We start from the raw sequence: 21,434 nt of genomic DNA on the forward strand, positions 1-21,434 counted from the left end.
TGCCATGCTCAGAAGGTCGGGTTACCAGTCTCTTCATGCCCAATGTGGAGCTACAAGAAGGACTTAAACCGTGTTGTGCTTGATCTTCTTGAGCACTCTGGGTAGAAGTGGTACAGACGGAAAGGCGTACAGGAGACAGAAGCTCCACTCATGACTAAAAGCGTCGCTGAGCGAGCACAGCCTTGGAAACTCCAAAGTGCAATACTGCTGATATTGCGTGTTCTCTTCTAAGAGGAAGAGATCTAACCAAGGCTCCCCTCACCGCTGAAAGACTTTGCGCCACCTCCTGATGGAGACGTTATTCAGGATCGACCAGACACCGACTGCCGAATTCATCCACCCTGGTGTTCAGGGAGCCCGCCAGGTGTTGAACCACCAGGGTTATGTCCATATCCAGAGGTGGACAGCCTCTTGACCAAGAGTCCATGACCACACCTAACCCTGTATGTTGCAGTACCACATGGCAATGGTGTCAGTGAATATCTGCACCACTTTCTACTTGAGAAGGAAGGAATACCTTCAGTGCCAGTCTGATCGTCTGGAGCTCCAAAAGTTTAGTATCTGGCGCAGTCCGGTGTTAATATCAGACGCCTCTGATCTGCCCCATCCCAGAAGTGACACATTTGTCACCACAGATGTACTCCCTCTCAGAACCGCTCTGATGAAAGGGAGCGTCTGAGTGCGAGTCAGGTGTGACAGCGAACCCCAGCAAATGCATGATGTCTGCCATAGTCTGGAGGTGGAAGAGAGCCTGGGGCAAGCCCGACTTCAACCAGTCGTCGATATAGGGGGAAGACTGAAACACCTGATCTGCACAGATTAGCTGTGACCACCGCCATCACCTTTGTAAACACCCGAGGGGCACTGGTAAGGCCAAAGGGAAGCACAGTGAACTGAAAATGCTTGTGAACCAAAGGCAACGTCTGTGGGCTAGCAGGACGGGGATATGGAAATAAGCGTCCTGCAAGTGCAACACCACCATCCAGTCTCCTGTGTCGAGGGCAGACAGAACTTGGGGTAGGGTGATCATTCTGAACTTCTCCTTTGGGAGGAAGAAGTTGAGGGCACGGAGGTCTAGGATAGGACGCAGGCCTTTGTCCTTTTTGGGCACCAGAAAGTAGCGGGGCAACCACAACCTACTTCTGGCACAGGGACCTTCTTTATGGCTCCCTTGGTCAAGAGTTCCGAAATGTCCTTGCGGAGAAGTGCCGAATGATCCTCCGACATGCGACCGCAAAAGGGTGGCTTGGAAGAAGGAGCAGTCTCGAAGGGGAGTGAGGGGGGGTGGGGGAGGGTTTTTGTGGCCTGCCAGCTAGCTCCCTGGCCCATGAGGACACTGGGTCCCACGTCCGCGGCCACAGAGAGGCTGGACTGCTTGTGTGACTCGGTGGGTGGGAAGGACAGGACATGGCTGGGCACCCCTTCCGTAGCCACGAAAGGCAGACTGAGGTGGACGGGAGGTAGCAGAGAGGCCCAAGTATCTAGCTGTTGCTCGAGAATCCTTGAAGCGTCTTAGCCCATGGCCTGCCTTGTTACTGAAAAGGTGAGTGCCATCAAAGGACATGTCCATCAAAGTAGACTGGACATCCCCCTTAAAGGCAGATGTACTTAACCAGGCGCAGCATCTAGGAACTACAGATGTGGCAATCGTTCTTCCCAGTGAGTCGGTGGTATCCAGTCCACATCGTATGGCGAATTTGGCTGCGTCTCTCCAGTCTACAACTGCTTGAGAGAGAACGGCTCGGGCCTGTTATTGGCACTGAAGCAGCACCTGCGCAACCGTATCCCAGATAGTATGGGAGTATCGGCATAAGAGGCAAGCTGTATTCACGGACAGCAAAGCCAAGATGGAGGAAAAAAAACATCCTCCCCAAGGTGGTCCATCTTCTTGAATTACCTATCTGGATGAGCAGAAGGGAATTCCCCTTTTGATGAAGCTTGGAAGATCAAGCTCTCATGGGAGGGGTGTTGGGACAGAAACGCTGGGTTGCCCGGAGAGGGCCGGCGGCAGACAATCGTCCTTTCCACAGGAGCCCCTGTGCTCAGCTTGGACCATGTGCCTAGAAGTACGTCCGTGAGGGCTTCATAGAACAGCAAAACAAGTTCAGAAGAGGAAGCTGCAGGCTTAAGCACCTCTATCAGGAGATCAGTCCTGACTACCACTGCAGTGAGCTCAAGCCGAGGACTTTGGCTGCCCTCACCACCACAGCATAGGAAGCTCCCTCCTCCATAGCTGCAGTAGGGGCAGAAAGCAAGCCAGTGCCAGGGGTCTAGACACATCCCCTGACATCACCCAGGGCCACACGCCAGTCCAGTTTTTCAAGCTGGTCAGTTAAAGGATCCAGCAGCCCCTCCTAGTACTCTAGGAATGAAAACTGGGACATTAGTCCCTTCTGGCGTAAGAACAGACGTTGAGATCTGGCTAGGAGGATGGGGTCGGCAGTGATCAGGGGTGGGGCAGACGCCAGATCGACTTCGGGGAAAGTCGAGTGAGATCGACCGGTGTCGATCCAGATACATGTATGGATCTACATGGGCCCTCTGGGGCGGTAGCAGTCAGCATCGAAGGCACAGGGCCCTGCAACTGACTCCATGTGCCCGAAGGCAAAAGCAGAGCCAGGCTGCCCAAATATGAGGTCCAGGACATCAGAGAATTTTGGATTCAGGCAGCAAATGCTCCAGCTCCCAGAAAACAAAGGAGAGGCGCAGAGTAGTCTCAAAAGTAGGCATCACTGACTGAGCCTTCGAGAGACAATGCTCGGAAACCTGCATCAGCTGACCGACAGGGAAAAGTCCAAGAACGCCTGTGCTTCTTTGACTTCTTGTGTTTCCCCGAAGACCTCCTGGAGGACTTAGAGTGTGACGAGGTGTGGGCTACGCAACCGGTCGAGACGGTCCTCTACTACGAGAAAGTGAGTGCTGCGGAGCCAAATGCAGGGCCTCCAGCAGTCGTCAGGACCGCTCCCGCAAAGCCTTTGGGTTCATGAACCGGCACTCGAGCCCTACTTCGGGTCATGGTCGCCCTCCAGACACCAAAGGCACACAAGGTGTGGATCCATCACGGACATCGCCCTAGGACACGAACCGCAAGGCTTGAAGCCGGTCCGACGCCTGGACATCCCGACACACTAGGAGTTCGTAACTAGAAAAAGAAGTAAACAAAAGTCGAAAAAGACTAGCTAAAAACAGCTAAGGTGTAGCTCTCTCAGGATCTACACTTAGGCTGGCGCGGAAAAAGAAAGAACTGATGTCAGCACGCATGGACAGCGTTATGTAGGTTTCACAACATCATTCCAACAATGGATGCGGAGCCAACTGAGGGGTACGACGCGCAGGGGTACTGCTGAAGAAAAATCTCTGGATCCAGACTGACGCTGGGAGGGAAATTCTAAGGTAAGAAATCAACAACTAATACTCAGATGGGATTTTATTTTGATGTGTCTGGCCTCTATGAGGAGATCTGTTGGAACATCTTCCAGTGTGACCAGCACCATTCCCTTCGGTGCCCCAGTGTCTTTTCGGATCAGAACGTGCAGGAGGCATAGTCGGGAAAAAGGAACAAGTGACTCTTCTTGGCGGTCTGCCCACAGGTAATTGGAATTGCAGCAAGGGCGATTATGAAGAGATGTTCACTGCATCACACGCGTGCAGTCAGCATTCTCTAGCAATGGAGAACTGGAGATGGCCCTTGGCCGGCAGGGGCCTTGAACAACAGGTGCTGCCGAAGGTGTTCATGCATCAGTGAGACAAAGGGACCAGAGCATAGTTGAACCCTAAGCAACAAGCTTGAAAAATAACTTAATAGGGCTACAACACGTATTCAGCTAACAACAATTTTGGAACCCACACTGTACATGTCCAAAAGCAATCTAAAATGGATTGAGATTATGAGCAAAGTAACAGGAGGAGGCACACCACATCTGGTGACTTGAAAGACTTCTACAAACAAATACAACTTGCAAACGTCCAAGCCTAACACCAGATGGAAGGAGTATGCTAAGCATGTCTCTACAGCCACACATGATGAACAAAATGTTGCTTACATGTAACAATGATTTAACAATATTTACCGTTGATACATTCTAGGGCTGCAAATGTTAGAAGCAATAACCAGGAGCTTAATTTTGTGGTCTCACACCTTAATTAAAAGTAAGAGGCTATAAGAGCAGAAACAGTTTTAGATGTTGAGAGCATTACATGGTGATCCCGAAATCTCAAGGTCATTGGGGTATACCTCCCTTTAACACAGTCAAAGGTAAGGATGCATTCTGGCAGTTTGACAAAAGTACATGAAATGTAGCAGTTCTTAGCAAATACATTTTTTCGTAGCAGATGCCCCCTTTACTTTGCATTCCCTTTGATTGGTCTGCAGGAAATCTGACAGCCCAACACTAAACTGTACTTGCAAAATCAATGCCACATTTTGTGCAGATTCCCTAACCTTGAGAAAGCAGGATTTTGAGACAAGATTACAGTTTGGTCAGTTCTCAGGAGCCTTCAAAATTCAAAGGTAGTTATGCAATCCTTGCCGTTTCAGGGACAGTGGCAATAATTCACCAGACACCAACTACTACTGCAAGCTCACGGCAATGCCAGGTATCTCATTTCTAAACTGACTTTCAAGGTGTAGTGCCATTAAATAGTGAAGGTTTAAAATTGGCGGGTGGCAGTTAGAGCACAACTAGTTCAGACAACATATGCAATACACAAATATAATGTAAGCACTATTATTGTTTTAAAGATAGAACACATATATTAAGCATATATGCTCATTAATATTAAGAAGTTGTTGCAGCATTATCTTAAGAAGCATTCCGTGGTTTGCAGGGAGGTTTGAGGATTATGCAGAAAACTAGGGTTATAATCACAGCTAAAGTAGGTGCCTGCTCAGGAAAGGCCAAGTTGTGTGTCTTGCTATAGAGCTGTTCTTTACAAGAGATCATGGCCTTTACAATGAGTGCTGCAAAGTTGTGGTGCTCTGCATGATGGTGTTCACTTAAAGGAGCAGTGCATACAAGGGCCTTTGAATATCAAGGCAGCATTCAGGATCTGCAAGCTCTTCAAGAGCTCATGCTGCTTAAGGGCAGCTTGGTTTGTCGCAGACACAGATAACAGCTTTGCTGGGGCTACGCGGTCATTGATGGGGATCATGACTGTACTCTGTCGTCTTCTCTGCAGCTTGATACTACTGTAATAGGCTGCGTGCTCACAACTGCTGCTTGGGTCGGGAGTTGTGAGGACTTACAGTTGTCCACCATAAGGGTGCTTCTTACAGAGTCACATGTCTACCTCACACTTAATGTTCCATTATCAAGTGGGTTGCTTGGCTAGTGGAGTCAGGCTGGGCACTGCCTCCAATCTCTGTCTCAGTTTACAGAACCAAGTACCTCGCAGAAGTACAGCCAACTGGAGCTCAGGATCTGGCAGTGCAAGGCAGCGATTAGCATTTAGGGCAGCCAACCTCACAGGGCTCAGCAACAGATTATCTCAGCAGCTCTATTGATAAAGCCATTACACCCTGAAATGGCCATATTCTCTACTTGCTTTAAGTAAATAGGGTAAATATTTATGCAAACACCTTCCATGCAGTCCTGGTGGCAGCTGCCTCAGGCCAATGTCATCAGGATAGAAATTAGCCTAAAACCCTTGGAAGAATTAACTTCAAGGTGCATTTCCTTTTCAGTTGGCCATAGCTCCATGGCAACCATTCTGTTTTGTGGACTTCAGGATTCTGGTCAGCACAGGATATGGCGGCAGGCAACATACGTTGTTCGACGGACTTAAATTTGAGGGTGATGGGGGGAGGGGGGGGGGGGGGGGGGGGAGTGATGAATTGGGTGGAATTAAAGGTGGAGGCTATCTACATTTGGTTCACCCTGAACTTCTGAGCCACAGATGCTATGGTCCAAAAAAATATTTTTTGTGGTTGAGTGGAGATGGTCCCAGGTTCCACCCTTTCCGTGCCCACTTTCTCTAAATCTCACTCTAGAGGGAGGGGGGGGGGGGGGAGAAATCGGTCACCTACCTTCTTCCATAATTTCTATTTGTGTGTGGGAGGGTGCACACATCTGTTAATCTTATGCACCTCGAAATTGTCACAATATGTGCAGATCATGTATGTGCATCGTTCTTGGCAAAAACAGGATTCCATTTGCTTTTGAGGGCAGTATTAGTCCTTCTAATAACACTCCACTTTCCCATTTCTCCTTAATGTAAGAGGCTGCTTCTCCTTTAAATATTTGTTCTGTGAAATGGAACTAGCAGACCCATGGCTCATGTAATCATGCTCAACTAAATATTTCAGGCACTGCAGTCAAGAAGATTACGGAAATCCACAGATCCGTTCCGGACCTGCAGATACTGAAATAGATGAATAAAAAGATGCTCCCTGATTCAATTACATTTGAACATTTTTCATATTATTTACACATGGCACTGTAAATTTAATTTTTGAATTAATGAAAATATACATACAATTAACCCACTGATGACTGCCGGATAATTTTCAAAGAATCTCAAACTGCTGAATTGAATTATAACAAGCTATCAAAAGAGCATATTCAGAGAACTACCCTACCCTCATGCTAAGTTTTGTCTAATCTAATTTAGAGCTTTTTGCTGTAGTTGGAAGCAAATATTTTTGTAAAAATAAACACTGGAAACAATACTTTAACTTCAACACAAAGAACTGTCCTATTCATGGCCAATTTGCACAAAATCTGAAAATCAAAATATAAGCTGGACATATCAAATTTTGCGCAGATTCAGGTCACCCAAGTTAGAGGTAAATCAAATAGGCATTTTCACTTGACAGCACAATCCTATCATACAAAAGATATGCTATTGCAAAAACTAACATGACTTAGTTATTTTTTTATTTATTTGAAGTTTTGTATAGAGCGAACATGACCCGAGCGGGTATCAGAGCGATTTACATGACGGTTGCAAAGGACATCGATCCAGAGATGTGGGAGACATTTAAGGCAGTATACATCAGTAACAGTGAAAAAGTGGTTATACTTGTCCGTGACAGTGGCCAGATAGCAATCGCAACAAGGCACAAAAGGAATAACAGTGGAAAGGTGGCGTGCGACAAGGGTCCATAGCAGAGGCCAGGAGGTGACTAAGACCGTTAAAAACAGGCAGGTCGCCAAAAGGGGCAATGCCTCTAGGTCAGTGTATTGTTCATAAGTAGAGCTTTCATTTCCTTTTTGAAGGCAAGGGTTGAGGGAATTGGTCTTATTTCGGCAGTTCCATATTCTCGGGGCAACGCCAGAGAAAGTGCGTTTGTAGGTTTTGAGTTTTTGGAACTTCTTTGGCTTGAGGAGCAGAGTGCTGGGGCTCCTCAAGGGCCTGGCGCTTCCAGAGAGCTTGAGCTTATTCTTCAGTTAGAGAGGGGTATTGAAGTGTAGTGCTCTATGGGTCATACAAGCAATGTTTAACTGGATCCTTGCCTCAAATGGGAGCCAGTTGAGCGCTTTCAGGTCAGGAGAGATGTGGTTGAATTTCTTGGAGCCAGTGACAAGTCTAGTCGCCGCATTGAGAGATGCTATGAGTGGGGCTAGACTGAGTTTCGGGAGACCGCATAGAGTAGCACTGCCGTATACAAGCCATGAGATGACTAGTGCTTGCACCGCTGATTTGAAGTCTTCTTGTTGGAGGTAAGGTTTAAGTTTTCGAAGGATGCTGAATTGAAAGTTCGCTCCTTTGGTAGATGCTCTGATATGATCTTGCATGTTTAGGTTCTTGTCTAGAACAACTCCCAGTGATTTAGTGGAGTCAATGTGTGGTGTGCAGTTGAGCGCGGTGAGGCTTGTTAGGAATTGCCCCGCAATGGGGGATTGCCTGGTTGGTGCAATGAGGAGGAATTCAGTTTTAAGGGCGTTAAGTTTGAGGTGGCTGGAGGTTAACCAGTTTAAGGTTTTGTGCAGGGTTCCGTTGAGTGACTGGATGTCTTCAGTAGAAGATAGTTTCATGTACAGATGGGTATCATCCGCATACATGTGATATTGGAAGCTTTGAGGATTACAGTCAGAGGTTCAATGAAAAGGTAGAAGTGCGTGGGGGAGAGACAGGAGCCTTGAGGGACAACCAGAGTACAGGGACTGGAGTTAGATAGAGTTTGATTGGTTTTGACTCTTTGTGATCGGTTGTTGAGAAAAGAGGCAAACCATTTTAAGACCATGCCAGAGAGTCCCATCCTACATTCCAAGAGGTTAAGAAGGTTGTCATGTTTGACTGCGTCGAATGCAGATGAGAGATCGAGTAGTATTAATAGGCAGGCTTCATTCTGATTGAGCAAAGAGGGCATCGTCCACTATATGCGTGATGGCCGTCTCATGACTATATCCTATTTATTACTTTTATGGGGAGTAAACAACCTCAACATTGGTAATAAAGCCTACTATGATATGCAGAACTGCACATGTGATTTATAGCACCCTGTTTTTCCAGATCTGGTAGCTCCCAAAAACCTCTGGGCTATAACACCAAGAGGATCATGAGGTTAAAAAAACATAAGTCCACCATTTGACTGGAATATTGGAAATTACTTTCTATGAAGGAGTAATGTGGTAGACTGACTGGAGTCCATAAATGCCATCTCTTAAGACTTAAATGATATTTGCTCTCCTACCGATAACCAGTCTCTATAAAATCTCATGTATAAATAGGTCGATGTTCAGGTACTAAATGCACTGGAAGTCTGTGGAATAGGTTATAGTGTCACTAAGAGCCTGGCGTGAAGCTGAAATTGGCCTTGCTGTTACAAGGCCCCAAAACCTTCACCCAAATTAGTCTTGGTCCCATTAATTGCAATACTTTTTAGCCTGCATGGATGTGGATACCCAATAAGTATATAATCGTGCACTGGAAAATCTAGTCAGAAATTCTTAGTTTCAACATTGTGAAAAACATGCAACAGTGGTCTTTTCCATTACTTCCAGCCATCTGACTGTCCTTACAGGCTTTTCTTTTTGTTGTCTTTTTACTCTATTGAGTTTCTTGCTTGTAGACACCGACTGAAATTCTTAGTTTTATTCCAGAATACAACCGACATAAGCCAGGCCATGTCACAGTTTGAAGCCCAAGCCAAGGAAAGCTCAGCCGGATGAGGGTCAAAACCAGCTGTATCGCAATTTCTTTCTAAACTGGTCACCCAAGTCAACGTCTTACTTATTTAAAATTTATCTAGAGTTCACAGAATGTTTTTAGACTTCGAATATAGCTGTTCTGGGTTTAACCTCTACCACTGACCAGGAGGACCTTTAAGTCTCAGTCAGTCTCGACTTGTGCATCTTATTTTGCTCTAACAGCAGTCATTGTCAGACACTTGTTTTTTTAAAGCCACCCAGCTTTATTGGAACGACAAGCATTTCTGAAAATACACCTCTAAATGTTACATGCATCAATTAACTCAATTCAATATACAGAACTATGAGAAAAATCAAGTTTTAATTTACTTTTTTTTACTATAACTGAAATGAAACTGTAACGACATCCAGTAAACACATCTGTAAAGCATGCCAGTGTCATATTCCTAGATGCTGCACATTGTGACAAAGATCAGAAATCAAACAAATCAAATATAAATGCAACTTCTTTTCCTCAACTGAGATCTTAATTGAATCTCCAACAGTTGCAGTGTTTTAGACAGTCTTATGGGGATATTTATTTGGATTTCTTATTATTATTAACAGCCTGCCTTTCACTCCAAGGCAGTGGAAAATAAACCAGTGGAAAATAAACCCTGATTATTTTTAGAATGACTTAAGATTTCAACATGCCAAATATTTTTGTCTTGGTTCATTATCAATAGCTACATTATCTATCAGAAATGTTAGGACCATACTTTTATATTTTTTCACGTGTATGTATAAATTTGTTATTCGTGACAGAAAAGTAATAAGTGAAAAACCACTACCCCATTAAGAATAGTCTTTAGCAACTGGTGGGTGATTCTTACATTTACTAATGGGATGGAGTAAAGACAGATACTGAAAGCCAAAAGCATAAAAACTTGAAACCTATAAATCCCAGAACGATCCACGCTATGCAACACATGCAGATTTTGGATTTCAAATTTTGGGGTGAAGTCAAGAACTTCTCTTCGGAATATACCAGTCTAACGCTTTGGAAACGCTATGGAAACACTGACTCATACAGGTTACACATCACATTTTCGGGTTGAACAAAAGGAAAAAATGCAATACAGACTGTTAATATATAAAATTTACATAATAAACATTTCAAACAAATTCAGGCACAATCAAGTTAAGTTGTAGTGTGAAGCTCAGAATGTTCTTTTCTGCTACCCCGTATGCAAAACTATCGAAAGGTGCCAGATCAAATTGATAGCCAATTGATTTAGGTATTCACTGCTATGCCAATTCAATCTTTAGCCTTTCTCTTTGCACATACCATTAAGAGGGTCATCTGCCCCACTAGCTAAAGCATCAGAGACAAGAGCGCTGAAGTTTACATCAGGGCCTTTTTAGGTTTTAAGAGGTCATAAACCTTTGACAAGAGAGCTCTCTTTGGTTTACAAGCAGCTGCAAAAGTACAATTAACTACAGTTGAGCTCTGTAGTAGCTCAGATTGCAGTGTTTCAGTTGAGGCATTAAAATTTGTTTTCTGCAGCCACGTTAGTAAAAATTACATTCTGATTTAAGGCCCAGATAACCACCTGTTCGACAGCACTACTATATACCTTTTGATTGTAGTTTGCAACCTGAATTTCATAATTCCTGTCTGAAACTCAAAACTGTCCCCCAAGACCTGCTCTACTCATGGTCGCCAAACAGTGTACAATCAACAACGAACCTTTGCATTGGCAGGCCCCAGGGGACGGTCAATCTTCAACACCCAAACTCCCTCTGACAGGGGAAAGACCCGTTTGGTTTACCTGGACTGTGCATCTTCTCCTGTTCACTTGCTCTCCCACCATGACTTTTCCACAGCCGATGTCTTTTAGGTGGGGAGGGGAAGGGAGGGGGGGGATTAATCCAATTCTATGGGGTAAACTCTTTAGAAATACAAGAATGAGATTAAAAAAAATCAGGCACTTGCCTGTGAAGCTCTAAAATCCTGGCCACTACCGGTCTTTACTTTGTACTCACTATTCTGCCTTGTGTTGCTTCTCCCAGGAGCCCTCCAAAAGTGATTACAGGAGACATACAGGCACAGTACAGGAAAAGTATCGAGGCCAGGCACTGCAGGCTTAATGCATCCTTGAAGTCACTCAAGAAAAAAGGTGCTTTCCTTTTGATGTCAAGGATCAAACCACCAAAAAGCCTAGATAGGTGAGATGAGACTCGTCAAACTGTACACTATAGGAGCCCAAATTCTGTACACAAATAAGTCCTGCATAAAGCTTCCACCAAATGATACACTAGACATCACAATACTATATTAACACTCATAAAACATTTTAAAATTAAATAGTAAAATAAAAGCATTCGGTGCAATTTGCTAACAGTAACACATTGACAATCTTGTTTAAAACACATTTTAAAATGTCAGTCCTCAAAGAAGCAAAGGCAAAGTGTTATCACTGTTGTGTAATGCAAGCAAGCCCAATGAACAGGACCAAGATATGGTGGAACCGGAAATTACTTCTTAAAAAGCTGCTAAATTTTACAGTGCGAATATTCATTCAACAATATGTATCCTAAGCATTCACCCATACACTTGTGTATCCTGCAAACCACCTCTGAATAACATATGACCAACCCAAATGAAGTGTTCAGGCATTTCCATGTTACTTTCAAACTGGAATGCAGGGATGGGAATTGAGTAAGAAAGCCGCGGCCACATAATTACCAGCATTGGACTCATAAGGATCATTCTAAAGTGCAATGGGAAAGTAAAACACATTTTGTACCTCTGTGCTCCAAATGAACCTCCCTGGTAACTGTTTGATAGCACTTAGTTCTAGAAATTTGCATTTATAGCATTGAATTTTTACTTTCTGGTGGCGGACAGGCTGAATTCAAGTTATTTTTCAAATGCATGGATTTTGCACAGGTGGAGCACTACTCCCAGGGCAGAGAAAAGCCCTTCATGCTTTAGTAATAGTGAGAAAAACATGGTTCTGACAGGGCTCCCCACATGAACGGGCAAAGAAAGAACAGCTAATGCATGTGGCTAAGCTAGCAGTCTCTAAACACTTGCTCATTTTATCTCCCACTACAGTACATGCTCAAGGCTCACTTCAAAGCCTTCTATCCCGTTAAAGTGGACATGTGCAGAGGTTCCTGTGGGAACATAAAAAAAATGTCCACATCACACACAGCTGCAGCAAACAATATTTGATATTAAGAGGCAATGTGGTTCATTATGGTAACTCTGAAGGTGATGAACACAACTCACCCAATTTAAAAGGTTCCTAGTGTTTTAATGTAAGCTTAGCTTATAAGTATGTATTTACCATAATTGATATAGTCAGATTTTGGTTGGTAGGGCAGACATTGTGGAGGCCTTTACACCCCTCTGGAATGGACTATCGATTACCTCTAGGCTAAACCTGCACACTCTCAGCCTGCACTGGCAATTTTTTGTGGGTTTTTGTGTGTTTTTAGCACAAAGCATCTACATTTCATTTTTTGTCTACTTCAAACATGACGGATTAAGAGTATGTTTGGCTCTTAATAGCCAGTCTGCTCCTACTGTCTGGGGACATCCAAAAGGTTTGAAATGTTAAATTTTTTATCCAGTTTCACATGGATTGTTATTAAAACTGCAAACAATCTGTGAAGATTTGCAGCAAGATGGAAGTACACAGATGGGGACAAAGGTGTGTGAGTTTGAAATTTGGTGGCATTTTATTCATCTGTTTTGCTAATTCTTTCATCAAAAGATTAATGTACAGATTCAGACAACTCGGTTTTTGGACAAATACTTTAGCTGTTGTGCCATCAATCACTCATGCAATCTCTCAATGATCAAACTAAAATTAATTACATTTCCATGCAGATGCGACAAATTGTGCTAAAATTAACCAATAAAAATGTGCATTTCCTATTACGCAAATCCCCCAAGTGTTCCTGAAAAGGAGCTACATCTCCTCTATTATGTTCATATATTTATGCATGTATAAACATGTTTCATGATCGAAGCCCAGCAGGGTCTAAATGGAGAAGAGAAGGAAAGAGGGGCAAACCTAGGTGGAAAAAGCGACAAAGAAAGAGGTTTTGGCCATCAGGTGTCACTACGAATCAAGAAAGCTAGGTGCTTATGAGAAGAGACTTGAGGGATATTCTTTCCACGTCAATATCAAAGATTTACCAGCTTTTTAAGAAACAGTGTCCAGTGTCCCATTAAGTGGTGTTAGTTTGACACGTTGTGAATGTAGAGCAGGCATAAGCAAAATGACTACAGCATTATGTATAAACAGCATACATTATTAAAAATGGACTTATTTCTATTAAAGATTAAGCATGCATGACAATTCTTTCCTTTCTAAAATAGCTTTGATTGTTAAGATACAAATTAAAGCAGCAGCACTAGTGAACTGTTAAGGGTAAAGCCCAGATACATTTTAAGGGTTACACCCTTTTTCTATGCTTTAACAAAAGGTTGTGTAATAGGAAAAAAAACACCATGAAGCATTTGGAGATCTTAATTGGAGTTTGGAGGAGAAGGTACTCTGTCAACAAGTGGTAGATGTCTCGTCCGCAGTATTCAGAGCGCTATTGACTATAATGCACCTGTAATATATAGTGTCCGGAACATCTACCATGTTTCTGACAAAGTACCATGTTGAAAAACTCTAAATTTGGTCCTTAAACTACTCAAAACAAACATCCTGCTATCAGTGGTTTTAAAAAGTATGCTCTGGAACTGCAATAAAACAGCAAGTTTCATCTCCATGCTTAATGTGAGCAAGGAACTCGTAGGCACCAGATCCAGCTTCTCTAGGATTTTGCTTATAGACAATGGTCAGTCTTTTGAGGAATGTGATTAGCCAATGACATTTGCGCAGCTCTCCAAATTAGGTCTATCCAAGGCCTTACGTTTTCTGATTCCAAGTGCCTATGCCTGGGTACATTTGTCTTTTAAAACACAGTATTTAAACACACACTAGGGAAGGAATTGTGAGCACACATTCTCCTTTCAATGTCATTAACATAGATGGGTGCAAGAGTTTAATTCATCCTGTTACGACAATTAAAAAAAGTGCATTGTATGGAACAGTGTCAATCCCCTTCTTAGTATCATTGAAATAGCCATCAGCTATTATCCACACGCTAAAAAAAAAAGTATACTTCTTTGTAATTTACAGATCTACAGAACCACTACGGGCACTTTGGCAGTGCCTAAAGGTGGTTTAATTCACTATGCATACTGCAGGAGTGAATTTGCACAGCATGCAATTATGTGGAAGGCTACCTATATGCAGGAAGTGCAGCAGAAGGAGAAAATTACAATTATGCATTGAAAAGCAAGGTCTTTTTTCTAAAGGGAAATAACTGGTCACGAGTCCTAGGTAGAGCTGGGAGCCAGTGTCAATGTTGGCTAGCCAATACTGGTAAAAACCTCCCATCAGACCGTGGAAAGACTAACTTTGGCACAGGTAGTGCTTGCGAGGAAGTTTTGCGAGCCTTTTGGGGTGTGTGTGTGTGTGTATATTTCCGCCTTAAACTGGATCTAGATGATGGAAAGCTTTAAAATCGATACACAGACTTGAAAAGAATACTGTAGCTTTGAACGGGGCAGGCATATCAAGTGCAAAGTGGACATCTACATTCTGAACGAACTTAAGTCTCAGTATAAGGTACAAAGTTGAGCTCATAAAGAGTTGCAGTAATCCAATCAAGTATATTAAGTAAGGTGGACTGAATTACCAAAAGGCGGGACTGACTATGCAGATAAGGCAGAATCTTTAGCAAATGATTCAACGGGTAGAAGCAGGAGGAAGTTAGTTTTGCCAATCTGCTGTATGAGATATCTTGATCAAACAGAACACCCAGATTACGCACAGAAGTCACAGGTGCAGGCAAGTGTGGGGGGGGGGGGTGTGGGGGGGGGCAAACCGGGCAGGCCAAAAGCCAGATGATTACGTCTGAGGCCTGGTCTTCCCAGGAAAGATGAAGGTCTGTTTTATCTGGGTTTAGTTTCAAAGAGATCTTATTAATCCTGCCAGCCACCATCGGCATACATTCATGGAAAACAAAGCACTGTGAGGCAAGAAAATTAAAATGAAATTCAAATATGGATGCCACCTGCAACACAAAATTGAGGCTAGCTTAGCAAAAAGTTCCACAACAGGATGAACATAAAGGTTAAAATGTGTTGGGCTTAATGAGGATATATACAGAACTGCACGCATTATTTTGAGATCTAAACTAGGGAGAAAGATAAACAGTCTGGGAGTGATCAATCAAAAAGAACTTCAATCTTAAAGTATAACCTTTGATGCCAGCGCCCTGGAAACAGCTAATCATTTAGGCTTGACACTATCTATTATGCCTTGGTTGGTCTGCATTCGGAGGTCATAAAGCACAAAGATCAGAGTGGTCTACATGCTATGTGAAGGCCTGAAACCCGACTGCTCAGTGCCAAAAATATGGATAAACTCCCAAAAAAGATGAGATTCTTGATAACTGCTTTTTCTAAAACCTTTAAGGGAAAAGGTAACCAAGATCAGACGAAAACTGTGGCTGCCATTGTGTTTTTGTTAAGTAACAATGAATGTACTTTCTCAAGCTGGAAAGACTGAGGCTGTGGCGAGAGATCTGTTACCAATACACTGAACAGAAAGGACAAGGTTCAATCAGGATAACCTGAAAAATATAAACCAGGCAGTCCTGAATTAATTTAAAGCAAGAGGTTCAAAGTATTAAAAAGAGGGCTTGTACCTTAGTTCTGGAGAGAAGATATTCAACATAGTTATCCAGAGACCCAGAAAGAGTTTACTACAATGCCCTTGTGATGGAACTAAAGAGGAGGACATACAATCAGGTGGCGAAAGTGAGCGCAATATAAAATCTTTCGAGGGTTGCAGTAACAGGTAAATTGGTCTACAAAATACTTAGTTCAAGTAATGTATGTTAGTGGTTATTAGTCCCAGAGCACAGCATGAGGGTAATCCCCATGCCATATAATCTACAACTTTTTGCGAGAAAGGTTCTCTTTCAGAGTAGTGTCATACCAAAGAGCATAGGGACAAATACAATAAGAATTAGAGGAAGCAAATGAAATGGCTTTATTTAATGGCAATAACATCTTCCAACTCCTCCTCTATTGTAGAGTAGGAGGGAAAGGAATGTGGAAATCCAGCTTCAATGAGGGGTTAAGAAAATATGTAAAAGGGCTTCTGTAAGGCAAACAAAGTGAAATGCCAGTTGGAGCGCTCTGGTTTTATTCACCAAAAAGGTGTCACTACCAAAGTTCATGGCAAACGATGGAGCCATTACAACTATACTGCTGGGTACATTTATAATCCACAGTAAAAAGATATTACCAAGTAACCGAAGAGCTAGGGAAATAAAATGTGGGCCTGCAATGACAAACCTTTTAGTAATACCTACTTCTATTCCCTCAAAATCAGAAACAAAGTATTAAAGTGAAAATGCAGAAAGGAGTAATAAGTACCAGGGTTTCAGGAAAAGGATGGGGTTGAATATAAATGTAGCAATTTGTTATGTACTTTTACTGAGAGTTTGTTAAATTTGCTATAAAAATGCATTTACAAAACAAATGCAGTTGTAATTGGACAACAGCAATTCAGTTATAAAAAAGGCAGTGTTTGATTGCAAAGGCTTATAAAGCCAGGCCACATCGGTCCAAAGAGTGTAATGACACTTCAACTTTTATACGGTTTCTAGCAATAGTCCCGTTTGATTATATCCATTCTAGGATAACAAAGAAGGAACAGCGCAATTACATTGTGAAGCGTGGTTTAGACATAGCAGTTTAATCCATAGGAGCCATACAGAAGAACAAACAATAAGTTCTACTCTAGGAACTCAAAGATAGATAGGAGGAAAAAGCCTAGAAACGGGTTATTTCAATAGTGCTGCTGTTTTAAACATGCTGGGTCGGAGTCAAAATCCACAAAGGACTTTCCTTTGTCTCAAATGGGTTACAACGACAGTCAATGGAAAGCTACAAAAGATATGTAGTCCTATACAACTATTTCTAGATGTTGTATGATGAATAGCTAAATCAGCATCTAACTAAACCTGCATATATTTAACAAAAACTGCAAGCCTATACACATTCAAAAAACTGTTTACCAACACACCTTCCACTCCTTTGTAGCTCCGGCCCAATATGGTGGGCCTCCTCCTCTTTGACCACCTCGCCCATTGGGGGCGTCCCATTAGGAAACGTAGGTATTTTCCTCTTTTCCTATATGGTAAAACAGAAAATTGATTATCAGGATATTGTGGGACACTGCCATTAAATAGTGGGACCAAGGAAAAATGTAGGGGGTAGATGGCTACAGAGGTCATAGAATGTAGAGAATACTTAAGCAATGCTATACATTTAAACATCAGTTTATGCACAACTGGTCAAATATTTAGTCCCATATATGTGGGGTGTGGTTTATCAGTGATCTGGAAATAAGGACTGACACAATATTTATGGTATGGTTAGGCAAATGTGCCACCACGATCAAGTTTTCCATTTGAAATCTCTCTTCATTTGAAGTCTGCAGCAACAAATGCTGATAATTTCATTAGCAGAACTTAACTGGCATGATAGCAATGTTTACCAAGCAAACTAGTCAAACTAATCGCCTAAAATCACATGCCACAGAAAAAACAGTTACTTCATTATCCATGGCAGGCGTGTCCTAGAACAGAAAGCAGAACTTGAAATATACCAGCTACTACAAGTACATTGTGTCAACACTGATGCAACAGGAAAGTTCAGTAATGTAAAGAAGTAAGGGTCACATGCCTTTTGCAAAAGCAATAACTACTGCATCTGCTCAACTGACTCTTGCAACACCACACCAACTACACATTTTGCCTTCATTACTGAAAAGGTGGTATTCTCATGAACCTGCTGCTAACCAGCCTCAATATCTCACATGGCAATACTCCAAACGATGAGACGCACTGCTGAGCGGTTACGGCATCCAACTTCTTGCCCAACATCAATTACACTCCGGTCTCTAATGCATTATCAATTGTGTTTCTAACTACAGCGGAGGCCACTGAAGCTTTCCACCATGAAGGTATTGGCACCCATTTCAGTCTGACCCATTGGTGACCTTGGGGATTTAATTGGCTAGGTCAGGGTCAAGCTAGAAGAGATACTCAACAAAATTCAAATTGTTTTCATCTTGATTCAAGTCCAGAAAAAGTAGGAGAAAAAACCTTTCCTACCTGCATGACCTCCAGAAACATGCAGGTAGGAAAGGTGTTTTATTTATTGATTTTTTATAAATGGCATGGATGTTACCTTTTAGGGGGTGTCAGTAAGAAGGAGTCTTATACTGCACCTTACTGTATTTAAAATTTGTATAGCCATTTTCAAGCTTGAATGAGACTGTCTGGGTTGTTTAAGCACCTGCATTCTGTACATCGCTGGGAAAGCATTGGCTTAGCTGTATCCCGTGTGGAGTACGTTTTGGAGTCGTAGGTTTAGAGGTGATCTCTAATCACATTGAGGGAGGTATGTAGCAGCAAATTACACATAAGGAGAGTTGCAAACGAGTACGAGAAATCCAAATACAATTTCAATATACAAACTTTTATGCTTCTTACAAGTCGAAACTGTGAAGATGTACCCCAGGTAAAAACCATAGCTCTCACAAGTAAATGGTTCTGCGGGTTAAATCCAAAAGTGCAACTCAAGTATGCAGGGGTCGTTGGGTTTCACCCATAAGTGGGAGAAATCACCCTCCCTTTGGGTTTGGTTGTTGTCAGTAATGCCTGGTAAGGGTTTTGCCGGATGTCAAAGTCCCAGCCTGGCAAATGTCCAATAAGGAATACCTCTCACCAATGCCGTAGTGGTGGTTTTGGCTCTGGTAGACTGAGCTGAAGGCTCTCAGAAGGACCTTTAGGCCAGTGTAGCACGGCTTAATACACAGGACAATCCACCTAAATACGATGATCTTCCCTTTCTTGGAACTGGCAGAGGCAATAAACATCTGACCATCTACCTGGTTCTCATCTGTGAGCTCTATGTATAAGATAAGGGGTCTTCTAGGGTCCACACTGATACCCCTCCTTCTCGAAGAGGTGGGGCGGAGAAGGTAGTGGCAGCAAAGGACTTTCCTACATGGAAAGGAGACACTGCTTTTGGGGGGGGAAAAAAAAGACGAAGCCGACAGCACCAAAAACTGCACTGGAAAGAAGGCAGTATATGGCGTCTGCACAGACCGCTGCTGCAGCTCATCAGCATGCCATGCAGTAGAAACTGCAGTAAATACCATTTTAATGATCAGCGATCGTAGAGGCAGATGTACAAAGAATTGATCGAGTAAAAAGTGTTTAAAATTACACACAAACTTCACCAAATCCATTCAGTTTTTTTGCGAACCGACCTATGTACTAATAGGACGATTGGCAAAACCAGATTAGTAGTGGGTCTCAATTTCACCTACCTCATTATTAATGAGGCAAGTCACAAATTGCGACACTATGAATCACTGCCATCACATGGAAGGGGTCCTGCTGATTTCAGCAGATCATTAGGTCTGATTGCTTTTAAATAAAGTGTTAATTTTCCTTTTTTTAAAGGAAGAGGAGAGGAGTGAAAACAAAAAAACAAAAAAAAAAAACCAAAAAAAAAAAAACCACAAATTAAATCTTTAACATGCCTACTCTTAAAAAATATTTTTTTCAACATTTCAACATTCACAAAGGGGGAGGGGGCCCCCCCTTCTCGTTTGTGCATGGTTACCACTACATGTTTGTAGTTGGTCAAGTATTAATGTTTCACAAAGGGATTTCGGTCACCAAACATTAATACATCCTGCTGTGAATCTGTACTTGGAAGGGACGCCTTAATCATGTCCCTTCCAAATACCAATTTAGTCGCAAACCCAAATTACAATTCTGCAACGTGTCACAGAACCACAATTTGGGTTTCTTACATGCCAAAAGGCCTTTTTTGATAAGATTCTTCAAATCAGAGCCTTTGTGTAGTAAGCTGGCTCTTTATGCGGTATACTACTAATTAGTTATATTGTGTAAAGAGTCCAGAAACTCCCAAGGAAGTGTTCAGGGCTCAACGTAAATCCAAAGTGCTCTATTTGTGATAGTGGGGTCGAGCAGTCCTTAGGCCTAACACAGAAGAGTGCAAGACATTTTTTATGCACACAGAGATTGGTAAGTGGCACACGACTAAAAAGGGAGACACAACAACTATATAAACATAACCTTATTTCAAGATTTATTTTAAGATGAAGAAATCCGTAAAAAGCAGTACGTTTTTCATAAGAAATACTCTTCACTTTAAAAAGTGGGTACAGTGCAATTTTCAGTTCAGCAATGTTAATCTATGGGTGGAAAACAGGAATGCCTTTTTGCAGGCAAGTATACAACTTAGTCTTGGTTTACAGGATGAAGAATCAGCAGCAGGCAAGTTTCAGGTAAGTATCAAATCAGCACCTCCAGTGGCACAGGAGCGGCTAGGTGCAGAGTTAACGTTCGGAACCTGGCATCAATGTTTTCCAATGGAGAAAGGTGTTAATCGAAGAGATGCTTCTCACTGGGTTAACAAACTGTGTTCTTCACTTGTCTCTTTGGTAACCCAGGGTTAAGGTATGAGCACATGGTGGTGATGGGGGGGTGGGGGAGGGGGGGGGGCAAAAGGCAACAACAAACTTACACCCTGAGGGACACAGGGGCAGCCGGGTAAAGAGTGCCAACACAGCGTCATGCACCCAATGCAAACCAATGAGGGAGATTGGTTTTGAGGAAAGGCTGTAGGCTCAGGCCTGGAGGCCAGAAGAAGAAAACCCACAGCTGCCCAGGTAAGTAGAGATGCTAGTGGACGTAGGGACACACTTGGTCAAGATCCCCAAGACCCAGGAGGTTCGGTGCGTGGGGGGTCCTTACGCTTTGGAAAAGTCTTACCAGACATGTCGCGTCAGGGGAAGTCTTCGAATTGAGGCTGCAGGCATCGAGGTGGAGTCCGGCAAGGGTCAGACCACTGTGGACTCTAGCTCAGTAGCACTGGGAAATGTTCACAGGACCCGTGGGCGACTTGGGCCATGGGCATCGGGTGCAGAGGTGGTTTCACGGTTCATCAGGGCAGTAGTCTTTGTTCTTTAAAGTTGGTTTCTTTTGAACAGGTCCACAGGAGAACTTGGTCTTTGTCGAAGACAGTCAGTCCTCCCAAGGCTTTGAAGGTTGCTGGGATGCAGGATAGGTTGTCTTTAGGCACAGGATAACATTGGGCCTCAACACTCTGCACCCGGCAGCCCTAGTGCCGCTAAGGGTGAGAGTGTTGAGGCCCAATGTTATCCTATG

At 43.0% G+C, this 21,434-nt stretch overlaps 1 protein-coding gene across 7 annotated transcripts in view; it reads right to left on the reverse strand.

Annotated features, from left to right (window-relative positions):
* Positions 1 to 21,434, reverse strand: part of SLC4A7 (solute carrier family 4 member 7) — a 470,313-nt gene that overhangs the window by 185,256 nt on the left and 263,623 nt on the right. For all 7 annotated transcript variants that reach the window (XM_085630550.1, XM_085630551.1, XM_085630545.1 and 4 more), the window contains 2 exons: positions 17,246 to 17,352; positions 11,118 to 11,292 (listed from right to left, as the gene is read on the reverse strand). In XM_085630550.1, the coding sequence (XP_085486676.1) occupies positions 11,118 to 11,292; positions 17,246 to 17,352 (282 nt within the window). The remainder of the gene's footprint in view (positions 1 to 11,117; positions 11,293 to 17,245; positions 17,353 to 21,434) is intronic.

The sequence above is a fragment of the Triturus cristatus genome, chromosome 10 (genome assembly GCF_964204655.1).
Source record: "Triturus cristatus chromosome 10, aTriCri1.1, whole genome shotgun sequence".
NCBI classification, from domain to species: domain Eukaryota; kingdom Metazoa; phylum Chordata; class Amphibia; order Caudata; family Salamandridae; genus Triturus; species Triturus cristatus.